Raw genomic sequence first — 27,490 nt, 5'->3', positions numbered from 1 at the left:
TTCGATTTGTTAATGTGGTGTATCACACTGGTTGATTTGTGGTATTGAAAAATCCTTGCATCCCTGGAATAAATCCCACTTGATCCTGGTGTATGATCCATTTAATGTATTGTTGGGTTGGGTTTGCTAGTATTTTGTTGAGGATTTTTGTGTCTGTGTTCATCTGTGACAGTCCTGTAATTTTCTTTTTTTGTGATATCTTTGTCTGATTTCAGTATCAGGGTGATGGTGGCCTCATAAAGTGAGTTTAGGAGTATTCCTACCTCTGCAATATTTTGGAAGAGTTTCAGAAGGATAGGTGTTAACTCTTGTCTAAATGTTTGATAGAATTCACCTGTGAAGCCATCTGGTCCTGGACTTTTTTTCTTGGGAATATTTTAATCATTGTTTCAAGTTCAGTGCTTGTGATTGGTCTGTTCATATTTTATATTTCTTCCTAGTTCGGTTTTGGGAGATTGCACCTTTCTAAGAATTTGTCCATTTCTTCTAGATTGTCCATTTTATTGGCATAGAGTTGTTTGTAGTAGTCTCTTATGATCATTTGTATTTCTGTGGTGTCAGATGTAACTTGTCCTTTTTCATTTCTAATTTTCTTGATTTGAGCCCCTTCCCTTTTATTCATGATTGAGTCTGTATAAGTTTTATCAATTTTGTTTATCCTTTCAAAGAACCAGCTTTTAGTTTCATTGATCTTTTCTATTGTTTTCTTCTTCTCTATTTCATTTATTTCTGCTCTGATCTTTATGATTTCTTTCCTTCTACTAATTTTGGGTTTTCTTTATTCTTCTTTCTCTAGTTGCTTTAGGTGTATAGTTAGGTTGTTTATTGGTGATTTCTCTTGTTTCTTAAGGTATGAATGTATTGCTATAATATTCCCTAATAAAACCACTTTTGCTGAATCCCAGAGGTTCTGGATCATTGCATTCTCGTTTTCATTTATCTCTAGGTATTTTTTTATTTCCTTCTTGATTTTTTCAATGATCCATTGGTTGTTTAGTAGAATACTGTTTAGCCTCCACGTGTTTCTGTGTTTTACAGGTTTTTTCTTGTAGTTGATTTCTAATGTAATAATGTTGTGGTCAGAAAAGATATTTGATATGATTTCAGTTTTCTTAAATTTACCAAGGCTTGCTTTGTGGCCCAGCTTGTGATCTATCCTGGAGAATGTTCCATGAGCACTTGAAAAGAATGTATATTCTGCTGTTTTCTGATGGAATGCTCTATAAATTTCAATTAAGTCTGCCTGGTCTAATGTAACATTTGAGGCCTGTGTTTTCTTATCAATTTTCTATCTGCATGATCTGTCTATTGATGTAAGTGGAGTGTTAAAGTCCCCCAGTATTACTGTGCTACTGTCAATTTCTGCTTTTATGGCTATTAGCATTTGCCTTATATATTGAGATGCTCATATATTGGGTGAATATATATTTAAAATTGTTATATCTTCTTCTTGGATTGATCCTGCAATGATTCTGTAGTGTTAATTTTTTGTCTCTTGTAACAGTCTTTATTTTAAAGTCTATTTTGTCTGATATGTGTATTGCTACCCAAAATTTCCTTTGATTTCCATTTACATGGAATAACTTTTTCCATCCCCTCACTTTCAGTCTGTGCTTCCCTAGATCTGAAGTGGTTCTCTTGTAGACAGCATATATATGGGTTTTGTTTTTGTATCTATTCAGGCAGTCTATGTCTTTTGGTTGGAACATTTAAACTACTTATATTTATGGTAATTACCAATATGTATTTATTGCCATTTTGTTGATTATTTTGGAGTTGTTTTTGTTGGTCTTTTTTCTCCCCTTCCTCTTTTGTTCTCTTCCTCAGTGATGCAGTGACTATCTTTAGTGTTGTGTTTGGATTCCTTTTTCTTTTTTGAGGGTATATCTATTGTAGATTTTTGATTTGCAATTACCATGACGTTTTGTTATAGCAGTCTGTGTATATACAAGATTGTTTTAAGTTGCTCGTCTCTTAATTTCAAATGCATTTCCAATATCCTGCATTTGTACTCTCCTCTTCTCATGATTGCCGGTTTTGACATCATATTTATGTGTGAGTGATTTCCTGCCTTTACTATATGTTTGCATTTACCAGTGAGCTTTCCCATTTCATAATTTGCTTGTTTCTAGTTGTGGCCTTTTCCATCTAGAAAGGTTCCTTTAGCATTTGTTTTAAATGAGATGTTGGTGCATTTAATGTTTAAGAGATATCTTAAAATGTCCTCATTTCTTTTTTTAAAAATTAATTAATTTATTTATTCTTAATTTATTTTTGGCTATGTTGGGGTATTTTTTTTAAGACTGCACTTTTCCCCTTTTATTTTTATAAACTTTTCTTTTAATTTTTAACATCTTAATTGGAGTATAATTACTTCACAATGGTGTGTTAGTTTCTGCTTTATAACAAAGTGAATCCGTTATACATAAACATTTGGCCCCATATCTCTTCCCTCTTGCACCTCCTTCCCTCCCACCCTTCCTATCTAACCCCTCTAGGTGGTCACAAAGCTCCGAGCTGATCTCCCTGTACTAGGCAGCTGCTTCCCACTAGCTATCTATTTTACGTTTCGTAGTATATATATGTCCATGCCACTGTCTCACTTTGTCCCAGCTTACCCATCGCCCTCCCCATATCCTCAACTCCATTCTCTAGTAGGTCTGCATCTTTATTCCCATCTTGCCCCTAGGTTCTTCTGAGCATTTTATTTTTATTTTTTTTAGATTCCATACATATGTGTTACCATACGGTATTTGTTTTTCTCTTTCTGACTTACTTCACTCTGTATGACAGTATCTAGGTCCATCCACTTCACTACAAATAACTCAGTTTAGTTCCTTTTTATGGCTGCATAATATTCCATTATACACATGTGCCATATCTTCTTTATCCATTCATCTTTCGATGGACATGTAGGTTGCTTCCATGTCCTGGCTATTGTAAATAGAGCTGCCATGAACATTGTGGTACTTGACTCTTTTTGAATTATGGTTTTCTTATGGTATATGCACAGTAGTGGGATTGCTGAGTCGTATGGTAGTTCTATTTTTAGTTTTTTAAGGAACCTCCATACTGTTCTCCATAGTGGCTGTATCTATTTACATTCCCACCAAGAGTGCAAGAGGATTCCCTTTTCTCCACACCCTCTCTAGCATTTATTGTTTGTAGATATTTTGATGATGGCCATTCTGACTGGTGTGAGGTGATACCTCATTGTAGTTTTGATTTGCATTTCTCTAATGATTAATGATGTTGACCATTCTTTCATGTGTTTGTTGGCAGTCTGTATATCTTTGGAGAAATGTCTATTTAGGTCTTCTGCACATTTTTGAATTAGGTTGTTTGTTTTTTTGATATTGAGCTGCATGAGTTGCTTGTATGTTTGGGAGATTAACCTTTGTCAGTTGCTTCATTTGCAACTACTTTCTCCCATTCTGAGGGTTGTCTTTTTGTCTTGTTTATGGTTTTTTTGCTGTGCAAAAGCTTTTAAGTTTCATTAGATCCCATTTGTTTATTTTTGTTTTTATTTCCATTTCTCGAGGAGGTGGGTCAAAAAGGATCTTGCTGTGATTTATGTCATACAGTGTTCTGCCTATGTTTTCCTCTAAGAGTTTGATGGTATCTGGCCTTACATTTAGGTCTTTAACCCATTTTGAGTTTATTTTTGTGTATGATGGTAGGGAGTGTTTTAACTTCATTCTTTTACAGGTAGCTATCCAGTTTTCCCAGCACCACTTATTGAAGAGGCTGTCTTTTCTCCACTGTATATTCTTGCCTACTTTATCAAAGATAAGGTGACCATACGTGCATGGGTTTATCTCTGGGCTTTCTATCCTGTTCCATTGATCTATATTTCTGTTTTTGTGCCAGTACCGTACTGTCTTTATTACTGTAGCTGTGTAGTATAGTCTGAAGACAGGGAGCCTGATACCTCCAGCTCCATTTTTCTTTCTCAAGATTGCTTTGGCTATTCGGGATCTTATGTGTTTCCATACAAATTATGAAATTTTTTTGTTCCAGTTCTGTAAAAAATGCCAGTGGTAGTTTGATAGGGATTGCATTGAATCTGTAGATTGCTTTGGGTAGTAGAGTCGTTTTCACAAAGTTGATTCTTCAAATCCAAGAACACAGTATATCTCTCCATCTATTTGTATCAACTTTAATTTCTTTCATCAGTGTCTTATAATTTACTACATATAGGTCTTTTGTCTCCTTAGGTAGGTTATTCCTAGATATTTTATTCTTTTTCTTGCAATGGTAAATGGGAGTGTTTTCTTAATTTCACTTTCAGATTTTTCATCATTAGTGTATAGGAATGCAAGAGATTTCTGTGCATTAATTTTGTATCCTGCTACTTTACCAAATTCATTGATTAGCTCTAGTAGTTTTCTGCTAGCATCTTTAGGATTCTCTATGTATAGTATCATGTCATCTGCAAACAGTGACAGCTTTACTTCTTTTCCAATTTGGATTCCTTTTATTTTTTTTTTCTTCTCTGATTGCTGTGGCTAAAACTTCCAAAATTATGTTGAATAATAGTGGTGAGAGTGGGCAACCTTGTCTTGTTCCTGATCTTAGTGGAAATGGTTTCAGTTTTTCATCATTGAGGATGATGTTGGCTGTGGGTTTGTCATATATGGCCTTTATTATGTTGAGGAAAGCTCCCTCTATGCCTACTTTCTCGAGGGTTTTTATCATAAATGGGTATTGAATTTTGTCAAAATTTCTCTGCATCTATTGAGATGATCATATGGTTTTTCTCCTTCAGTTTGTTAATATGGTATATCATGTTGATTGATTTGCATATATTGAAGAATCCTTGCATTCCTGGGATAAACCCCACTTGATAATAATGTATGATCCTTTTAATGTGCTGTTGGATTCTGTTTGCTAGTATTTTGTTGAGGATTTTTGCATCTGTGTTCATCAGTGATATTGGCCTGTAGTTTTCTTTCTTTGTGACATCTTTGTCTGGTTTTGGTATCAGAATGATGGTGGCCTCATAGAATGAGTTTGGGAGTGTTCCTCTCTCTACTATATTTTGGAACAGCTTGAGAAGTATAGGTGTTAGCTCCTCTCTAAATGTTTGATAAAATTCGCCTGTGCAGCCACCTGGTCCTGGGCTTTTGTTTGTTGGAAGATTTTTAATCACAGTTTCAATCTCAGTGCTTGTGATTGATCTCTTCATATTTTGTATATCTTCCTGGTTCAGTCTCGGAATGTTGTGCCTTTTTATGAATTTTTCCATTTCTTCCAGGTTGTCCATTTTATTGGCATATAGTTGCTTTTAGTAATCTCTCATGATCCTTTGTATTTCTGCAGCGTCAGTTGTAACTTCTTTTTCATTTCTAATTCTATTGATTTGAGCTTTCTCCCTTTTTTTCTTGATAGGTCTGGCTAATGGTTTATCAATTTTATCTTCTCAAAGAATGAGCTTTTAGTTTTATTGATCTTTGCTATTGTTTCCTTCATTTCTTTTTCATTTATTTCTGACCTGATCTTCATGATTTCTTTCCTTCTGCTAACTTTAGGGGTTTTTTAGTCTTCTTTCTTTAATTGCTTTAGGTGTAAGGTTAGGTTGTTTATTTGAGGTGTTTCTTGTTTCTTAAGGTAGGATTGTGTTGCTATAAACTTCCCTCTTAAAACTGCTTTTGCTGCATCCAGTATGTTTGGATTGTTGTGTTTTCATTGTCATTTTTTTCTAAGTATTTTTTTTATTTCCTCTTTGATTTCTTCAGTGATCTCCTGGTTATTAATTGGTGTGTTGTTTAGCCTCCATGTGGTTGTATTTCTTATAGATTTTTTTCCTGTAATTGATATCTAGTCTCATAGCATTGTGGTTGGAAAAGATACTTGATACCATTTCAGTTTTCTTAAATTTACCAAGGCTTGATTTGTGACCCAAGATATGATCTATCCTAGAGAATGTTTCATAAGCACTTGAAAAGAATGTGTATCCTGTTGTTTTTAGACGGAATGTCCTACAAATATCAATTAAGTTCATCTTGTTTAATGTATCATTTAAAGCTTATGTTTCCTTATTTATTTTCATTTTGGATGATCTGTTCATTGGTGAAAGTGGGGTGTTAAAGTCCCCTACTATGATTGTGTTACTGTCAGTTTCCCCTTTTATGGCTGTTAGTATTTTCATTATGTATTGAGGTGCTCCTATGTTGGATGCGTTTATATTTACAATTCTTATATCTTCTTCTTGGATCGATCCCTTGATCATTATGTAGTGTCCTCCTTTGTCTCCTGTAATAGTCTTTGTTTTAAAGTCTATTTTGTCTGATATGAGAATTGCTACTCCAGCTTTGTTTTTATTTGCATTTGCATAGAATATCTTTTCCCATCCCCTCACTTTCAGTCTGTATGTGTCCCTAGGTCTGAAGTGGGCCTCTTGTAGACTGCATATATACAGGTCTTGTTTTTGTATCCATTCAGTCAGTCTAAATCTTTGGTTGGAGCATTTAATCATTTACATTTAAGGTAATTATTGATATGTATGTTTCTATTACCATTTTCTTAATTGTTTTGCTTTTATTATTGTAGGTCTTTTCCTTCTCTTCTGTTTTCTGCCTAGAGGAGTTCCTTTAGCATTTGTTGTAAAGCTGGTTTGGTGGTGCTGAACTCTCTTAGCTTTTGCTTGTCTGTAAAACTGTTAAATTCTCCATCAAATCTGAATGAGATCCTTGCTGGGTACAGTAATCTTAGTTGTAGGTTTTTCTCCTTAATCACTTTAAACATGTCCTACCACTCCCTTCTGGCTTACAGAGTTTCTGCTGAAAGATCAGATGTTAACCTTATGGGGATTCCCTTGTGTGTTATTTGTTGTTTTTCCCTTGCTGCTTTTAATATGTATTCTTTGTATTTAATTTTTGATAGTTTGATTAATATGTGTCTTGGTGTGTTTCTCCTTGGATTTATCCTGTATGGGACTCTCTGTGCTTCCTGGACTTGACTATTTCCTTTCCCATATTAGGGACGTTTTCAACTATAATCTCTTCAAATATTTTCTCAGTCCCTTTCTTTTTCTCTTCTTCTTCTGGGACCCCTATAATTCAAATGTTGGTGTCTTTAATGTTGTCCCAGAGGTCTCTGAGACTGTCCTCAGTTCTTTTCATTCTTTTTTCTTTATTCTGCTCTGCAGTAGTTATGTCCACCACTATTTTATCTTCCAGGTCACTTCTCCATTCTTCTGCCTCAGTTATTCTGCTATTGATCCCATCTAGAGTATTTTTAATTTCATATATTGTGTTGTTAATCTCTGTTTGTTTGCTCTTTACTTCTTCTAGATCCTTGTTAAACATTTCTTGTATTTTCTCCATTCTATTTCCAAGATTTTCAATCATCTTTACTATCATTATTCTGAATTCTTTTTCAGGTAGACTGCCTATTTCCTCTTCATTTGTTGGGTCTGGTGGGTTTTTGCCTTGCTCCTTCATCTGCTGTGTGTTTTTCTGTCTTCTCATTTTGCTTAACTTACTGTGTTTGGGGTCTCCTTTTCACAGGCTGCATGTTCGTAGTTTCTGTTGTTTTGGGTGTCTGTCTCCAGTGGCTAACATTGGTTCAGTGGGTTGTGTATGCTTCCTGGTGGAGGGGACTAGTGCCTGTGTTCTGATGGATGAGGCTGGATCTTGTCTTTCTAGTCAGCAGGTCCATGTCTGTTGGTGTGTTTTGGGGTGTCTGTGGCCTTATTATGATTTTACGCAGCCTCTGGGCTAATGGACGGGGTTCTATTCTTGTCTTCCTAGCTGTTTGGCATAGGGTGTCCAGCGCTGTAGGTTGCTGGTCATCAAGTAGAGCTGGGTCTTAGTGTTGAGATGGAGATCTCTGGGAGATTTTCACCGTTTGATATTACGTGGAGCTGGGAGGTCTCTTGTGGACCAGTGTCCTGAAGTTGGTTCTCCCACCTCAGAGGCACAGCCCTGATGCCTGGCTGGAGTACCAAGAGCCTTTAATCCACACGGCTCAGAATAAAAGGGAGAAAAAATAGATAGAAACAAAGAAAGAAAGGAAGGAAGGAGGGAAGGAAGGAAGGAAGGAAGAAAGAAAGGTAATAAAATAAAGTTAGTAAAATACAAAATAAGTAATTATTAAGAAAAAATGTTTTAAGTAATAAAAAATAAATAAATAAATGGACAGACAGAACCCTAGGATAAATGGTAAAAGCAAAATTATACAGACAGAATCACACACAGAAGCATACACATACACACTCGCAAAAAGAGAAAAAGGGAGAAAATATATATGTATCATTGCTCCCAAAGATCACCTCCTCAATTTGGGTTGATTTGTTGTACATTCAGTTAATCCACAGATGCAGGGTACATCAAGTTAATTGTGGACATTTAATCCGCTGCTTCTTAGGCTGCTGGGAGAAATTTCCCTTTCTTTTCTTTGTTCGCACAGCTCCAGGGGTTCAGCTTTCAATTTGGCCCGGCCTCTGCATGTGGATCGCCTGAGGGCGTCTGCTCTTCGCTCAGACAGGACGGGGTTAAAGGATCAGTTGGTTCGGAGGCTCTGGCTCACTCAGACCAGGAGGAGGGTGGGTTATGCATGCAGGGTGAGCCTGCAGCGGCAGAGGCCAGTGTGACATTGCACCATCCTGAGGCGCGCCATGCGTTCTCCCAAGAAATTGTCCCTAGATCCTGGGACCCTGGCAGTGGCGGGCTGCACAGGCTCCCAGGAGGGGCGGTGTGGATAGTGACCTGTGCTCGCACACAGGCTTTTTGGTGGCTGCAGCAGCAGCCTTAGCATCTCATGTCCGTTTCTGGTGTCTGCACTGATAGCTGTGGCTCACACCCGTCTCTGGAGCTCTTTTAAGCAGCGCTGTTAATCCGCTCTCCTCGCGCACCAGGAAACAAAGAGGGAAGAAAAACTCTGTTGCCTCTTCGGCAGCTCCAGACTTTTTCCCGGACTCCCTCCTGGCTAGCCGTGGCGCACTAGCCCCCTTCAGACTGTGTTCACGCAGCCAGCCCCAGTCCTCTCCCTGGGATCCGACTGAAGCCCGAGGCTCAGCTCCCAGCCCCGCCCATCCCAGCGGGTGAGCAGACAAGCCTCTCGGTCTGGTGAGTGCTGCTCGGCACCGATCCTCCATGCGGGAATCTCTCCGCTTTGCCCTCTGCACCCTGTTGCCGCGCTGTCCTCCGCGGCCCCGAAGCTTCCCCCTCCGCCACCCGCAGTCTCCGCCCGCGAAGGGGCTTCTAGTGTGTGGGAACCTTTCCTCCTTCACGGCTCCCTCCCACTTGTGCAGGTCCCGTCCCTATTCTTTGTCTCTGTTTTTTCTTTGTTCTTTTACCCTACCCAGGTACGTGGGGAGTTTCTTGCCTTTTGGGAGTTCTCAGGTCTTCTGCCAGTGTTCAGTATGTGTTCTTTAGGAGTTGTTCCACATGTAGATGTATTTCTGTTGTATTTGTGGGGAGGAAGTTGATTTCCACATCTTACTCTTCCGCCATCTTGAAGGTCCTCCCTGCTGTGTTGGGTCTTCGTTGCTGTGACTGGGCTTTCTCTATTTGCAGTGAGCAGAGACTACTCATCGTTACAGTGCGTGGGCTTCTCATTTCGGTGGCTTCTCTTATTGTAGAGCATGATCTCTAGGTGTGCAGGCTTCAGGAGTTGTGGCATGTGGGCTCAGTAGTTGTGGCTTGCGGGCTGTAGAGTGCAGTCTCAGTAGTTGCAGCGCACGGGCTTAGTTGCTCCATGGCATGTGGGATCTTGCGGGACCAGGGCTTTAACCTGTGTCCCCTGCATTGGCAGGCAGATGCTTAACCACTGCGCCACCGGGGAAGTCCGTTAAACTGTCCTCATTTCTTTTCATTCGTTTTTCTTTATTCTGTTCTACAGCAGTGATTTCCACTATTCTGCCTTTGAACTCACGTATCCAATCTTCTGCCTCATTCATTCTGCTATTGATTCTTTCTAGTGTATTTTTCATTTCAGTTATTGTATGTTCAACTTTGTTCTTTAGATCTTCTAGTTCTTTGTTAAACATTTCTTGTAACTTCTCAGTCTGTTTCTCCATTTTCTTCTGAGATCTTGGATCATCTTTACTGTCATTACTCTGAAGTCTTTTTTCAGATAGATTGACTAGCTCCACTTCACTTAGTTGTTCTTCTGGGGTTTTATTTTGTTCCTTCGTCTGGAATATACTCCTCTGCCAACCTAGTTTGTCTACCTTTCTGTGCTTGCGGTCCCACAAGCTGCAGGATTGTTAGTTTCTCTTGCTTCTGGTGTCTGTACCCTGGTGAGTGAGGCTGGTCTAAGAGGCTTGTACAGGCTTCCTGGTGGGAGAGACTGGTGCCTGCCTACTGGTGGGTGGAGCTGAGTCTTGTCCCTCTGTTGGGCAGAGCCATATCCACAGATGTGTTTAGAGGTGGCTGTGGACTGAGGAAGACTTTAAACAACCTGTCTGCTGATGGGTGAGGCTGTGTTCCTGCCCTGTTGGTTGTTTGGCCTGAGGCAACCCAGCACTGGAGCATGCAGGCTCTTGGGTGTGGCCAGTTCTTGGCATCAAAATGGAGGCCTGCAGACAGCTCATACCAATAAGTGCTCCCCAGTACCTTGACACCAGTGTCCTTGTCCCTGCAGTGAGACACAGTTGCCCCCCTACCTCTCCAGGAGACCCTCCCAGACCAGCAGGTAGGTCTGACCCAGGCTTCTGTGAAGTCACTGCTTTTTCCCTGGGTCTCAGGGTGCACAAGACCTTGTGTGTGCCCTCCAAGAGTGGAGTTTATGGTTCCTTCAGTCCTATGGAGTTCCTGCGATCAAGCCCCACTGGCCTTCAAAATCAAGTGCTCTAGGGGCTGCTCCTCCTGATGCCAAACCCCCAGACTGGGCAGCATGACATAGGCTCAGAACTCTCACTCCTATAGGAGACCCTCTGTGATATAATTATTTTCCAGTTTGTGTGTCGCCCACCTGGCAGGTATGGGATTTGATTGTATTGTGAATGCACCCCCTCCTACCATCTCATTGTGTCTTCTTCTTTGTACGTAGAATATCTTTTTTGTTAGGTTCTGGTCTTTTTTGTCAATGGTTGTTCAGCCGTTAGTTGTGATTTTGGTGTTTTCTTGAGAAGGAGTGAACTCAGGTCCTTCTACTCTGCCATCTTGTCCTCCACCCAGGCATCTACTTCATTCTTTTCTATGGCTCAGTAATATTCCATTGTATAAATACACCACATCTCCCTTATCCATGAATCTGTCAATCTGTCAGTGGATGTTTAGGTTGTTTCCATGTCTTGGTTATTGTGAATAGTGCTGCCATGAACATAGGGGTGCATGTATCTTTTTGAGCTGTAATTTTGTCTGGATAGATGTCCAGGAGTGAGATTGATGGATCATATAGCAACTTTATTTTTAGCTTTTTGAGGAACCTCCATACTTTTTTCTGTATTGGCTGCACCAATTGACATTCCCACCAACAGTGTAGGAAGGTTCCCTTTTCTCCACAACCCCCTCCAGCATTTGTTGTTTGTAGGTTTTTTGTTGTTGTTGTTGTTGTTGTTTTGCGGTACACGGGCCTCTCACTGCTGTGGCCTCTCCCGTTGTGGATCACAGGCTCCGGACGCGCAGGCTCAGCAGCCATGACTCATGGGCCCAGCCACTCCACGGCATGTGGGATCTTCCCGGACCGGGGCACGAACCCGCGTCCCCTGCATCGCCAGGCGGACCCTCAACCACTGCGCCACCAGGGAAGCCCATTTGTAGATTTTTTTTTAATGATGCCCATTCTGATTGGTGTGAGGTGGTACCTCATTGTAGTTTTGATTTGCATTTCTCTAATAATTAGCGATGATGAGCATCTTTTCATGTGCCTATTGACATATCTTTTTGCATTCCCTCACTTTCCACCTATGTGTGTCCTTTGCCCAAACGTGGGTATCTTGTAGGCAGTGTATTGTAGGCTCTTGTTTTTTATCCAATCTGCTACTCTTTGTCTTTTGATTGGAGCATTTTGTCCATTGACATTTAAGATAATTATTGATATTTTATTGCAATTTTAAACCTTCTTTTCCCATTGATATTGTATTTCTTCTTTGTCTCTTTATTTTTCTTTTGTTTTTCCTTTTGTGGTTTGATGATTTTCTTTTGTATTATTCTTGTGTTCTTTTTGGTTTTTGTGAATTTATTGTATGTTTTTTATTTCTGGTTACCTTGTTTTTCAAGTATATTAGCCCCTTCCTATATCTACTGGTTTTAGACTGGTAGTCATGTAGTCTCAAACACATTCTGGAAAAAAAAAAAACCTACATTTTCATACTCTTCTTTCCCACATTTCATGGTTTTGCTGCCTTCTTTTACATCTTCATGTTCATCCTTTTTTCATCCTTTTGGTTATCATCACTTTCACAGAAATTTTTTCTTTTAATACGTGTACTGGCTTATTTAAGTGATTTAGTTTCAAACTGAGATTTTCTGTTTCCTATAGATTCTTGCTTCTTTTCTATTTAGAGAAGACGTTTTGATATTTCCTTCAGGATAGGCTTAGTATTGCTGTATTTTTTTAGTTTTTGCTTGTTTGAGAAATTCTTTATCTCTACTTCTATTCCAAATGATAAGCTTGCAGGCTAGAGTATCCTAGGTTACATATTTTTCCCTTTCAGGACTTTGAATATATCTTGCCACTCCCTTCTGGTCTGCAACATTTCTGTAGAGAAAGCAGCTGATAGCTTTATGGAGGTTTGCTTGTAATTAACTCTGTTTTTCTCTTGCTGCCTTTAGATATTTAGCAGGCCTCCTCTTTGCTCTGTGGTTGTCACTGCCCTGTCAGGGGCAGAGTCTGCTCCTGAGTTGCTGGAGTAGAAGCCCTCAGAACGGTTTCTGAGCTGCAGTGTGAGGTAGACGGGAGTGGAGTGTTCCCGCTGGGAGAGGGGCCACTGAGTCTTCCTTTGCCAGAGCTGTCTACCGGGGAGTGTGCTCTGTGGTGTCACCTGTGCGGGCTCACAACGTACACTGTGGTTGGCACTGCCCTCAGTACCACCTCCACTGTGGGAATTCAGGCAGTTGTCCCTGTTGTCCCTCAGGCATTGTTTTCACAAAGCCACCGGCACAGATCCTTAGATGCCGATCCACTGAAGTTGGGTACCAGGACCGCAGTAGTCACCCACCTGGACCTGCCATGGGAGCTATGAAAGCATCCCAGTCCCCAGCCCCGCCTCCAAGTGCATGTGACCACAAAGCCCACAGCTGCTGAGGCCAGAGCCATGGAAGCACCCACTGTCCTGCTCCCAGAGCTTGTAGAGGCAGCAAGGAGAAAGAGGCTGCTATGGTAGGCTTCACCCCTCCCTTCACACGCCCTTCAGCAATGGCACTTTGCCTCTATGGCAGCCCCAGGCTTCTTCTGCGTACACCCCAGTTGTGGCCCATACCACACTCCAGGCGCTTCAGGCTGTCTCCATGCCGCCAACCCCAGTCCTCTCCCCGGGTCTGTCCTCTGACGCCTGAGTTTCAGCACCCAGCCCCTGCACATAACCAGCAGGCATGCATCTTGGGCCGGGGATCGCAACAAGGGAGCACCGATCCTCTGTGTCCATCTCTCTCTGTTCCGCCTGCTGCCAGCCGGTTGTTGCACTCTCTTCCGAGCCTCTGAAGCTCCCTTTCTGTCCCAGCTGATCTCCCCACCATTGAAGGTGCTTCCTGGGATGTAGGAACGTTTCCTCTTTCACAGCTCCCTCCCAGGGGCGCAGGCCCATCCCAATTTATTATTTTTTTTTTCCTTTTGCCCTACGCAGTTATGTGGAGTTCTTTCTTGCACTTCTGGGTGTCTGATATCTATTGCCCTAGTTCAGTAAGGTATTACGTGAGAATTATTCTACATGTAGATGTATTTTTGATGTATTTGTGGGAGGAGGTGAGCTCCATGTCCTTCTATTCTGCCATCTTGACTCCTCCCTCCAAAGAATTTGTTTTAAAATGTTCCAAACACTGATACCCCACTTTTGTTTTCAGTTTGACTCCGTGGCTGATATATCTGATGTGTCAAGCAATGTTACCCTAAAAAGTTACACCATGCACTTTGAGGTACCTCTGTGTGCTGCGTGAATGCACGATCTTTGCATGGTGTGTTGATGGCATGGTGAAAAGCAGAAAGAACACTGCACTGATTGGTTAAATCAGCTAAATCAGAACCCTCAGATGTTTAGAGCAGCTACACTTCCTAATGGCACACTGTAGCTCCTAATCATAGAATGCCTTTGTCTTTCCGATGTCTTTGTGTGTCCTCTTTATTTTGGAGGCTGGAATCCTATAATAAGGGGAACAATGTGGAATGAGAAAAGAGGGAGCGGGGAGTCAGGTTCCCTACATAAATCCAGGAATTTTAAAGTGAAATACAATTGTGCTCACTTAGTGACTGACCATGAGAGAACATTGCTAACTTTGCTCTGGGGAAGGGCTGTTCTCAAGAAGGGGGCTCTGTGCTGACACCCACGAAGAGACTATCTTGCTAACCCGACCCCTCATCCTACTGCTTTGCGAAGCAGCAGCCCTAGTCCACAGGGAACAAGAGCCCAAGCACCAGTAATGTGAGCTCTTGGGGCAGTAAGAATGCTGGCCATCTAACGTGACCATCAGCTTATTATCTCACCTTTACCGAGAATCCAAGGGCCACAGGATGCCAGATGAGCTCAGTTCCATAGGAAGAGATGGGGACAGCGTTCCCTTCATTGCTGACATGTGACACATGACTTTCTATCCCACTTCAAGACCATTTGTTCTCTAGACCTTAGTCACCAACAGTAACTGCTTTTTCAGGGCTTAGCTGATACCAAAATTCCCCGGTCTGGGACGCCTGTGAGCATTAGAAGCAACCGGAGCCTGTCTGTACTGCGCATCCCAAGTCAGAGCCACGTCAGCCAGACCTTTTCCCAAGGCTCTCTCCACCGCAGCGTCAGTCAACTCATGGACATTCACGACAAGAAGGTCTTGACTGACGACTCGCTGTGGGAAACCATCATGGGCCATGATAGCGGACTGGTGAGTCAGTTTCCTCATCCAGCGCCTTTGCTAAACATTCCAGAAGTATATTGATAAAGAGGTGGCGTGGAGCTTCCCGTACCTCACGGAAGGATGGCCGCACGGCACTCACTGCATCCTTCTCACCATGTACCCAATTATTTTGCAACAACTTGTTGACCTGCTTGATGAGCAGGGTAGAAACTTTGTCTTGTTCTGGCACACAGTAGATGCTCAAAAAATAAATTCATGCATAAGTGAATAGACAAACAGGCTCTACTTCATTATCGTGGGCAGAACATGACTGAAAACATTGGAACTGGCCTAAAAGAGGCATAAAGTACAAGCACCTATTTTACTAAAGGGAAAAAAAAAAAAAAAGAAAAGGAAGTGTGTTTTCCTTCTGTTTTATGGTTAGAGGAGAAAAAGAGTCTCTCAATAGGATCAATAGTTTCTTTCCAAGAAACTCAGGAAATTATGATAAATAATGGCATTGCTATTTATGAACTTTGTTTTTCACAATTTCAGTCCAGGGGGTACAAAAGAGTCATCATTATGTGATATTTATTTTGAGCCCCTAGTGGCTGAAATAAGTAAAGTCCTAGGGTTTTTAGCAACCATCACACTTCATTGTGCCAACTACCTACATGTCTGAGGGAGGACCAGTCCTTTGGAGTAGTTGGATAATAAACAGATGGCCAACTAAGAACTTATTAGCCCCTCTGCTTACTCCTCTGAGCCAGAAGTCATCACCTCCATTTCTGTCAACTATCTGCTTCTGCATTTGGACTCTCACTCATCTCTCTCTCCCCACTTCTCACTTTTCCTTCACTGAAAAGTTGAAGACTTCCATGAAGCCTTTCTTAACTAATGGCAAGGAATAAAGCAAGTTTCCCGGCTCCAGGTTCCAACAATCACAACAAAAAATAAAATTTACAGTCCTGGTTTGCTCAGAATGATGATAAACAATAAGCATTTAAAAATCATGGGCCTGTTTGAAGTTGTTACGACTACTGAATTCCATGATTCCATTTTGGATCTAAAGTTTCTAAATATCAGGAATAATTATATTAGGCTGAAACATAAATAATTGTTAACTGATCATATTTGACATGAAAAATGGCAGTTTCATATAGTCCAACATAATACATTGAGGGCTTAGATGAATGTGTGCTCTTACCCAAGAACACACAGCTAGGAATTTTTTCGTGGAATTGGGATCTTAGAAACATTGTCTGATTACACTGCCCCCATTCTTCACTATTATACTATATTGACATATTTGCTTACTTTTGACCATACTGGTAATAGGCAGTATGCAGAGCGATTCAGTGAAAGCTTTTCAAGATGCCCATACTCCGCAAATTATCTGTTCATTATAACATTATAATCAATATTACTAGCCCTATTCAATAAATATAAAATACACTAAGAGAGTGAGACACAATGGAGCATAACAGCTTGCATTCTGGCTCTTGTTTAATTTTGAACTAAATCGTATAAAACGTCCCCACTTTACAGATGAGGAAACTGAGGCTTGAAAGGTTAAGGTATGGTACAATGTAACGCTCAAATGATATATTAATACATTTTGCATGAGACTATTGCCAGCAGACATCCTAACCAGTGATGATTGGTGTCTTTTTCAGTATGTGGATGAAGAGGACCTGATGAATGCCATCAAGGGTTTCAGCTCTGTGACTAAGGAACACACCACATTCACCGACACCCACCTGTAAAGGATGGAAACCTGTAAGATATAAAGCTGGATGAGGGCTCCACACCCCATCCCCACTGGGTTATCATATATCATAAATGCTAAAAAGCCATTGCTTGTTATCCTATAATCCTTTAAAGAAACGAGGAATGTGTTTGAAATTGTTCCTCCCTATAATAGAGGTCTAAGAACTATTATTTTTCTGGCTGTCTGAAATGTGGGGTTTCTGAAATTTTATGTCTGTATGAAAATACTTATTTTGCTCTCCTTATTTTGTGGAAGCTAAATAAGCATATAACGTTTACTTGGCTCCTTTGGCAGTGACACCATTGTTTAAATGAATAATCAGTGGCAATTTCAAGTTGGCCCACAGTTGCTACCGATAAGTGAAGTTACTAATTTAAAAAGTAAGGATTTTTCTGAGGGGATGTCATTGCTGCTTCTTTGAGCAGCACAGCGCTGCTTCTGCTTTCATTCCCGATTTCCATGAAAGCTGACATGATCCTGCGAGGAACAGTTCTAATAACAGCTGCAAAATCAAGTCCCAATTTCAGATCAAGCTGAAACACTTAAGAGAAAAACAAACTCTGCATTCAGGCTACACATTTGGCTGTAGGTTCTATTTGATTACAATGTTTAGGGATAAATATTTACCAAACCACATAAACTTGTAAATCAATGTCCGTTCTTACATTTATGAATCTTCTAAAAAACTAAGGAATAAACAGGTAATTTATATATTTCAAGGAGAAAAATGAAGGGTTTTGATATTTTACATAGTTTTGAAACTCCAATCAGTACTTTACATAAAATTCTCTCAATTCACTGAAAACCCTGGAATATTGACATCTTCAACTTGGCACATTTCACAAGGAAACTACTGTTTTATTTGCATTTTTTAACTAGCCTACGTGAAATTAAAAAAGGAAAAATTTTGTGTTCCTTCCAGCCTTGAAATTATAAAATTAACATTTATATGTAAATACAGGATTGCATATATGAATATATATCATATATCTGTACTATATCCCTTCATTTCAGAGAACTACTAGAATCATTACGAGCAGATATTTAACAGTACCAATTTCCATGGGTCAAAAGTTTTTGCTATTTACTCTATTTGGATTATAAAGATATTGGTAAGTCCTACATCAAGAAGCATTTTTTTTCCCCAAGTCAACATAAAATGACATGTATTTAAGTTTGTTCTCTGCGGAAAACAATGGAAGAAAACCCCTTTTTCATTCCTAAAGGTCTTAATGACTCCAGGAAGTTATTTTGAATATATATGTCTAAAACACAACTGTCGGACATATTCTGTGAATTACATTCAGAAATAGGTGGATTTCCCCAAAGCTGAGATGGCAAAAACTTGTAAAACAAGGAGTAACCTTACTTACTCTTCCTGAAAATGATGAATTACCCTAAATGTCCAACAGTCAAAGATCATGAACTTTGGGGGTACTGAGACTTTATCCAAATCTGCAGAAGAGCAGCTCCTCAGAATGACCAACTCCTGGACAAGCCTTGCCAACCTTAAGTGTCAAAAGCACAGATCAGTATTAAGCAGAAGTCCTGCCCCCTTGTTAGAAATGCTACAAGCAAACGAATCTGAAATAATTGTACACGTTTGGCAGTGGATGTTCAAATTATATTTTTTCCTCGCCACAAGTTTTATACTTTCTGAAATGGAAACGGGATTGGCCTATTTAGTTTACAGGTTTTAATTCCCACTTGATGATTCAGTCTTCGCTGTTTAAAGCTAGCACAAATGAGCCTTGACCAAGGCTGAGTTTCTGATGCATGTGAGCTACTTAAGGTATATACAGAAAAGTGTTCCTTCCCAGTCCTGTGCTTGCATCCTTATCCTTGGTCTATGCCTCTGCAAATATGATTGGCTAGTCATGGGTGGATTCAGGAGAATGAGCATGTCCTCACTGTTGAAAAATTAACTAGACGCCATTATCACATTCTAAAGCGTCAAAGGAACATAAAAAGAAAATTGCAGGGGGTTTTATCTTAAGTTTTTCTCTACTTAATCATCTGTTGAGACATCCGGTTATTGCATGAATTCGTTTAGCTGAATCATTTACATTTTGATCCTATGGCTCAGAGTGGACAGAAGCCTGCACAGCTTCCACCCAAAACATCACCCTTGTAACACTCTGAACTCTACTTGTATTTACTTCAGAGAAGCCCAAGATGTTGTCTTGCTACTTTAAGTGGTAATGTGTGCCAAGCCCCTGTTCAACAGTTGGACTCACCCCTGGAGATTCTGATTCAATTGGTCTCAGGTGGTGCTGAGGCATCAGTACCTTTAAAAGCTTCCAGATATTCCTAATGTTGAGAACCAGTTTTGTAAAGAACCTGGAAGAATACATGCTGTGCACAGGGACTCCAGTACTCACCCACTTCTCCTTTACAGAGACTGCAACAGGGGGCTCTCTCTAAATCTGACTCGTGTCCCCTCACTTGAAGAGGCCACATACTCAGCTTAAATTTTAAGAACTGCTTTGTTATGCCTGATATTAACTGTTTGATAAGACTACACACCTATGCTTTTATAAGCTCTACCAAGAATTGTATTTATAGATTATCGCCATTTCTACTAAATGGAAAACCTAAATATGAATCTGTTATGGTACCTTATGCTGATCTAAAAACCATGTTGGCATCAATATAATTCAATCTGAACAACCTGTAAATAAAACATAGGTCAGGTGGAATAATTCAGTGAGAAGGAATTAATTATGTCACACATGAATAGTTTATTTCCAATGAACAAATATCATGTAAATTAATCTAAAGATGGTTTGCTTAATAAATATTTAAATGAGCCAAGTTTAATATATTTATGAAAAATACTAACAGCTCTCAGTTGTATTTACAGTTTACACATAAATGTTAAAGGTGAGCCCATTTAAGAAAAAAGGATGTTCTGAATAATCTCTCAACCATCGATGAAATAGATGAACATTAGAATCAACTGTAACACTTTTTTTTCAAAACATGAGTCCCAACCACCAGAGATTCAAATTTAGCAGGTAACCTCAGGTGACTCTGATATAGAAGCCTGCATGAGAAAGCCAGGAAAAGACCATAGGCTACTGAAACAGATGTGGGTTCACAAGGTGGCTCAGTAGCTAAGGAGCCTTACGGTGAAATTATTTATCCTCAGTGGGTCTTGGTGATCTCATTTTGAATGAGGATAACAATACTTATCCTCATGATATGAAAATACTTGAGTGTTGTTTTGAAGTAATTTCAGAATTCCTGGAAAAACTTTTCATCATGAGAATTATAATTCTGTTGTTTTTCATCAATCACACGAAGTATATACATATTTCATTTATTTTTTCCTCAATGTATTTGTTTTTTGAAGTTTTTTCTTGTAGTTCATTTCTAATCTCATAGTGTTGTGGTCAGAAAAGATACTTACGATTTCAATTTTTTAAAATTTACGGAGGCTTGCTTTGTGGCCCAGCATGTGATCTATCCTAGAGAATGTTCCATGTGCACTTGAGAAGAATGTGTACTTTGCTGTTTTTGGATGGAATGCTCTATAAATATCAATTAAGTCCATCTGGTCTAATGCATCATTTAAGGCCTGTGTTTCTTATTGCTTTTCTGTCTGGATGATTTGTCCATTTAGGTAAGTGGGGTGTTCAATTCCCCCTGTTAATTATTGTGTTACTGTCGATTTCTCCTTTTATGTTTGTTAACATTTGCCCCATATATTGAAGGGCTCCTGTGTTGGGTGCACATATGTTTACAATTGTTGTTATCTTCTTGGAATCATCCCTTGATCATTATGTAGTGTCCTTCGTTGTCTCTTGTAACAGTCTTTATTTTAAAGTCAATTTTTCTGATATGAGTATTGCTACTCCTGCTTTCTTTTGATTTCCATTTGCATGGAATACTTTTCCAACCCCTCACTTTCAGTCTATGTGTCTCTAGATCTGAAGTGGGTCTCTTGTAGACAGCATATATACAGGTCTTGTGCCAGTCTATGTCTTTTGGTTGGAGCATTTACTCCATTTATATTTAAGGTAATTTTCTATATGTATATTCTTACTGCCATTTTGTTGTTTTGGACTTGTTTTTGTAGATCTTTTTTCTTCCTTTCCTCTTTTGTCTCCTTGTGATTTAATGACTATCTTTAGTGTTTGTGTTTGGATTTCTTTTTCATGTGTATATTATGGATTTTTCTTTGGTGGTTACCATGAGGTTTTGATATAGCAGTCTATATATATGTACATGATTGTTTTAAGTTGCTGATCTCTTAATTTCAAATGCATTTCCAATATCCTGCACTTGTACTCTCCTTCTCTCATGATTACTGGTTTTGATGTTATATCTGTGTGTGAGTGATTTCCTACCTTTACTATATTTTTGCCTTTACCGGTGAGCTTTCCCATTTCATAATTTTCTTGTTTCTAGTTGTGGCCTTTCTTTTCCACTTACAGAAGTTCCTTTAGCATTTGTTGTAAAGCTGGTTTGGTGGTGCTGAATTCTTTTAGCTTTTGCTTGTCTGTAAAGCTTTTTACTTCTCTGTCAAATATGAAGAAGAGCATTGCTGGGTATTCTTGGTTGTAGGTTTTCCCCTTTCATCACTTTAAATATATTGTACCTTCTGGCCTGCAGAGTTTCCACTGAAAACTCAGTTGATAGTCTTATGGGGATTCCCTTGTATGTTATTTGTTGCTTTTAACATTTTTTTTTTTTTTTTTTGTCTTTCAATTTTACCAATTTGATTACTATGTGTCTCAGCATGTTCCTCCTTGGGTTTATCCTTTATGGCACCCTCTGTGCTGGGTGACTGCTTCCTTTCCCGTGTTAGGGAAGTTTTCATCTATTACCTCTTCAAATATTTTCTCAGGCCCTTTCCCTCTTGTCCTTCTGGGACCCCTATAATGCAAATATTGGTGCATTTAATGTTATCCCAGAGGTCTCTTAGACTGTCTTTTCATTTTGTTATTTATTCTGTTCCACGGCAGTGATTTCCACCATTCTGCCTCCCAGCTCACTTATCTGTTCTTCTGTCTCATTTATTCTGCTATTGATTCCTTCTAGTCCATCTGTTTATTCTTCAGACTTTTCTAACTCTGTTAAACATTTCTTGCGTCTTCTCGGTCTGTGCCTCCATTCTTTTCCTGAGTTCTTGGATCATCTTTACAATCATTACTCTGAACTCTTTCTCAGGTAGATTGGCTATCTCCATTTTACTCAGTTGTTCTTCAGGGGTTTTATCTTGTTCCTTCGTCTGGTACATATTCCTTTGCTGTCTCATTTTGTTTAAATTTCTATTTGTATTTTTACGTACGTAGTAGCTTAGTTACATTTCTCTATCTTGGAGAAGTGGCCCCCTGTAGGGGACATCCTATGTGTCCCAGCAGTACACTCCCCTCTTGTCACCCAAGGGCCAGGGGCCAGTTGGTCCCAGGGTCGGTTCTCATCTGTGCTGTGGACTCAGTTCTACAGGCTGCAAGACTGTAGTTTCCTTGCTTCTGGTGTCTGCTCCCTAGTGGGTAAGAATGGTAGAGAGGTTTGTGCAGGCTTCCTGGTGGGAAGGGCTGGTGCCTCCCCACTGGTGGGTGGAGCTGGGTCTTGGCCCTCTGGTGGGCCAAGCCCTGTCAAGCAGTGTGTCTAGAGGTGGCTGTGAGTCCAGAAGTCTTTAGGCAACCTGTCTGCTGATAGGTGGGGCTGTTTCCCACCCTGTTGGTTGTTTGGCCTGAGGCATCCCAGCACTGGAGCTTACAGGCTGTTGGGTGGGGCAGGGTCTTGGTGCCAAGGACTCAAAATGTCTGACTCCATTCCAGAGTTCACATAGGTCCCCACATCTGCCACCAGCTTTTATGACTCCCGAGAGCCACAGCTGCCCCTGCCTCCCCAGGAGATGCTCCAAGACTAGCAGGTAGGTCTGGCCCAGGTTCCTATGGACTCATGGCTTTTGCCCTGGGGCCTGGTGAGTGTGGGACCTTGTATGCACCCTGTAAGAGTGGAGTGCCTATTTCCCCCAGTCCTGTGGAGCTCCCGCAATCAAGCCCCACAGGCCTTCAAAGGCAAATGCTCTAGAGGCTCCTCCTCCCAATGACTGACCCCTAGGCTGGGGAGCCTGGCGTGGGGCTCAGAGCTCTCACTCCTGCAGGAGAAGCTCTGTGATATAATTATCCTCCAGTTTGTGGGTTGTCCACCTGGGTGGTATGGGATTTGATTATATTGTGAGTGCACCCCTCCTACTGTCTCATGATTTCTTCTTTATGTCTTTGGATGTAGAATTTGTGGGGGTGGGGGGAGATTCTAGTCTTTTTTACTGATGGTTTTTTAGCAGTTAGTTGTGATTTTGGTGTGCCCATGAGAGGAGGGTGAGCTCAAGATCCTCCAACTCCACCATCTTGTCTGAAAATCTCTGTTCACGGTTTTGGAAGCTGGAAGTCTGAAATCAAGGTGCTGTCAGGGTTGGTTTCTGGTGAGAGCACTCTTGTAGGTGGCCATCTTCTGAGTCCTCACATGGCCTTTTTTCTAAAATCTTCCTATTCTTCCTTACAATGGACAGTGTTAAAGATGTTCCTGTTCTCCTAAGAAGTCAAAGAAGTTCACACAGCACAGGTGAGGAAGAGAGGAGGTTGTGGCATGCAGGTGGCTGCGGAGGTTTTTTTCCCCTTTCAGTCTCAAAAACTCTAATAAGGTAATTATCCCTGCAACGCCTAAGTTTTTTCATTATAATCTGCTCAAGGTTACAAATTAAGTGCCAGAGTAGACTCAAATTCCTGCTATAACATCAAGGTTCAAGCTCTTGTTAACTGAAAGAGAAAAGATTTGTAGTATAATGCAAATATAGTACAGAATAATGGTATAGTGAATTGTCTTTTTATGAGATTTTACTATATAATTCTTTTAAAAAACTTCCAGTGGCCTCTTACTCTTGGAAGAGATTTGGTAAACACTCAATTTGTAATGTTTTCTTACTTGTCCACCCAACTTTTACACAAGTATGATAATGAGAAAGAAGGGTGTAAGAGATAATTACAATCCTTAGTAATAATGAAATTATGCTTTGCCTAACAATATTTCCCCTCATAACAGGTTAGTTTTCATACATATAAATTGCTCCCTCTCCCCCCTTCCCCTTTTTTATTATGGGAAAAAGCAAAGACATGAACAAACTCATGGTAGGTGCACTTTAAACAGGATAATTGTTCCTTAAATAACTGAAAACACATAGTCTTAATCACTTTTATTTGACTTAATTGACAAATAAATACAAGAGAATGGCTGTGAAACCACTGGCAATATAGTAAACTTTAAAGAATTTATTTTGACTTGATCCACTTATATTTCTCAGAATGGGAATATATACATTATTCACCAATAAATGTTTAATGCTTTAAATTTACAATTACCTTATTTGCAGAAACTTGGAAATCATTCCAATTAAATGGAAAAAAATACAAAATTTTTTTGTTCTTACAATTCAAAATATATTTAAAATATTTCTACAGCAGCCAAAACCTTTCACCAAAAAATTCAGAACTGCAGTCTCAAGCTTAACAAAATGGCCACATTCTAATTTAATTATCTTGATTATTAACACAGGAAAAAAATATGATGGCTTCTAAAACAAGGCAGAGTAGCAACTTGTACGGTTTTCCTTTGTGGGCACTCAAAGCTGTCTTAATTATTTTTAATCTCATCTGTTCAAACACAGACAATTGCTCCAACTTTAAAGAAAGTTTAAATTGACTTTTGACCAATTTAATATTTAATATTGGTGATGCTTGCTAAGATTTAAGAACAACGAGAATCAGAAAATGACCACAAATTATCCTAAAGGACTTCCTACTACACAGAATAATCTGGTATTCAATAGTGTTTTTGAATTACATATTTTTTCACAAACATAGCACCTCATTAAATACCTGGTAAACCACTTCGCAATCACAATAAGGGATGGGAGACTAAGCTCCAAAGAGAATTATGTAATTCGCTTAATATGACATTGCAAGACAAATCTCAGGCGTAATCAACATTAGGAATGCAGTCTGTTGGTTCCCACACTCTAAGGGGATGCTCATCTGTGTGGGCACCATCTTATTAAGACATGGTACTATGCTTCCAAAATCCAGAGTAAACATTGAAGCAGACTCCTGCTTTACAAATGATCTATTAAATGTGCCTGTAAAACTAAAAAAAATTTCCAAAAGATCTGAAGAAATGATACGGTTATTTTATCTACTTACCCCAGGTAATTCTGTCAAGAAGGTAATGAATGAAGTCCAATCTTAATTTGTAAAGTTTTGGTATAAAAGCTAATGTGTTGAAATCCAGTAAAGTTTTACTCTCATCTAACTTAATGAAATTACTCATTTTGCTGAGTTTTCACAAGCTGTACTCTTGACCTGAAGAATCACTTTTTTTGTGCCGAGGAGATGGAGTGGTCTTCGTAGGAGATGGGGATGCAGTACCAGGTGAGTCAGTTCCTCCATCAGAGGTACTTGGTGATGATGCCAGGTGGGGGACTTTCTTTCTTCCAAGGAATCCTCCTCCTTCAAATCCTCCTTTCTTCCGTAACTCCACTTTATTTTCATTTTCATCTTCTGATGACCTTTTCTTGGATTCTAGAAAACCTTCAGCTATTTTATGCACCTCCACTCCACTATCTGATTCTCTCAAACTTTTAACTTCTGTTCCAGGAGACTTTCTTTCATACACATTACATTCCCCTGTTGCCCGCTTCACTTCAGCTTGTATTGGACCGAAGTTACCATTTTCAGGGACAGCTCTTTCTACATTTCTGTTCAAGTTCACAGTCTGGAAGTCCCTGTAACTGTGAAAGCTCTCAGTCCTCCTTGCTCTTGCTAACAAGGGACTTTCTCTGTAAGGTCTAATGGAACCATAAGTAGCTGCTTCGTGGATGGTTTCATGGTGCTGGAGCTGAAGACTGAAATACAGTTAATAATTACAGCTCACATTTCTTTCCGGGATTTTTCAGGGGCACATCTCATTAATTAAACTACCAGTTAAAACATATAAATTTTATAATGAATACTATATCCTTATTTATATATATATAAATGTATTTTAAGCACACTATGTGTGTACAAAATTAACAATGCAAATAATACACCATACATATATATTTGCAGTGAAGCTAGATTTTCGAAAACCTGAAAAAAGCTGGGGAAAACACCTTTAAAACCAATGTGGAACCAACACAGTTTCAGTATTTGGCCCTTAATTCAGATTTTGGAATTTTTAAAAAATATGGTTAACTAAAACAATATACTAAGGCATTATGTACTTTTAATACAATGACAAAGTAAGATTAGACAATATAATGTAATCATTTTTATTAACATGTCCCTAGGCAATAGACACCAGTTCCACATACCATCTAAGGGGACATGTGATTTTTCTAATTTCCTTTGAATGAATTCTTGATCACATAATAATCCAAATTGGCAGCAATTCACTAAATAAGTTAAAGGGCAAAAAATGTTTTTTTTTTTATGAAAAGAAACATGCATATAGATGAGAAATTTAGTTAAAAAATTAAAAAATTGAATAGCAACATAAAGTATGAATTTAAAATGTACTTTGAAAAATTTGGCTTTAAAGAACTATGTGATTACAACAGCTCAGCCTATTTTCCCAAAGCAATCAATTCAGCTCTTTAACCTACCTAGAATTTGATTCACGAAGACGGCTATGCTGAACCACAGAAGTTGCTGGACTGATATTAGGAGTAGCGCAGCGAGATGTGCTCAGATCACACTGATCCAGTAATTTGAGTAGCTCCTCTTCAGTCGGACCACCTACATCTTAGGAAAACATACATCACTATAATCACTTATGTCAAAAGACTACCCTGTGCCAAACACCTTTCTACATGGAACCTACCTTTATCCTCACTTTTGTTAACCATATCCATGGCAGTGGTCAGATCCCACATCTGAATGCTGCCGTTTGTGTGGCCTGTGAACAAGTAGCGCCTTGGCCTTGAGCCCATCCTACTGGAGCCCTCACATTCTCTCACTGTAAATGAGGATATTGTAGTACAGTCAACAGCTTGGATCTCACAGATTCTGCAAAAGATATTGTACAGTTGTAAACCACGAGGAACAAATTACATTTTATAATTCAGATTTTTAAATTGTCTCTACAAAGTTACAGTTGACTCTTCCACACATATAAAACAGATTTAAAGGAGTCAAAGTCAACAGGAGTAAAATTCAAGCCTTGTATTCTCCAATATATTAATACTCAACTTTTTCAAAGCATTTTTATAGCTATCTCCATTGATTCTTTTCATAAAATATAAAAGAACCTGACAACAATTATCCAATTTGACAAATGAGACCAAGCAATAATGTCAGTAAATGATGTCCCAAAGCCATAGAAGGGTTAACAGAACTGTACTTGATTGAAACATTTCAAATACAATTCTGTTACCCAGCCTACTTCAAAACAAAGTTGAGGAGGCTTATTTAAAAAAAAAAAAAAAAAAAAAAAGATTATTAACAATTAGTGCCAGGCAAATGCAAGGTCCGAAAATAAAGGAGGAAGAGGAAATACAATGCATATTAATGTGAGAAACATAGGAACAGAATATGAAGCTTAGCTGAGCTTCCTAGCAGGCAGGGAAAAGGATGGTGGTGGGCAAAGGGGGAGTTTATTCCTGCAATGCCCACATATAGCGAATGACAGAGCCCATCCCAGTCTCATTCCCAATCTCAAGGCAAAGCTTTTAGTATTTCACCACTGAGTATGAGGTTTGCTACAATTACTTTTGCAGATATTATTTATCAGATTAATG

At 39.5% G+C, this 27,490-nt stretch overlaps 2 protein-coding genes across 2 annotated transcripts in view; one reads left to right on the top strand and one right to left on the bottom strand.

The window, feature by feature from the left end:
* Positions 1–19,508, top strand: part of USH2A (usherin) — an 833,496-nt gene extending 813,988 nt beyond the window's left edge. The window contains exons 71-72 of the mRNA XM_059039022.2: positions 14,757–14,978; positions 16,607–19,508. Of these exons, the coding sequence (XP_058895005.1) occupies positions 14,757–14,978; positions 16,607–16,696 (312 nt within the window). The 3' untranslated portion in view covers positions 16,697–19,508. The remainder of the gene's footprint in view (positions 1–14,756; positions 14,979–16,606) is intronic.
* A 4,389-nt stretch (positions 19,509–23,897) lies between these two features.
* The window catches only part of KCTD3 (potassium channel tetramerization domain containing 3), a 70,550-nt gene continuing 66,957 nt past the window's right edge, over positions 23,898–27,490 (bottom strand). Inside the window, exons 16-18 of the mRNA XM_059039033.2 lie at positions 26,575–26,759; positions 26,357–26,495; positions 23,898–25,615 (exon numbers count right to left, since the gene is read on the bottom strand). Coding sequence (XP_058895016.1) covers positions 25,054–25,615; positions 26,357–26,495; positions 26,575–26,759 — 886 coding nt within the window. The 3' untranslated portion in view covers positions 23,898–25,053. The remainder of the gene's footprint in view (positions 25,616–26,356; positions 26,496–26,574; positions 26,760–27,490) is intronic.

The sequence above is a fragment of the Kogia breviceps genome, chromosome 1 (genome assembly GCF_026419965.1).
Source record: "Kogia breviceps isolate mKogBre1 chromosome 1, mKogBre1 haplotype 1, whole genome shotgun sequence".
Lineage (NCBI taxonomy): Eukaryota > Metazoa > Chordata > Mammalia > Artiodactyla > Physeteridae > Kogia > Kogia breviceps.
Note: the sequence above shows the minus strand (reverse complement) of the source record. Positions and strands in the feature narration are given on the sequence as shown.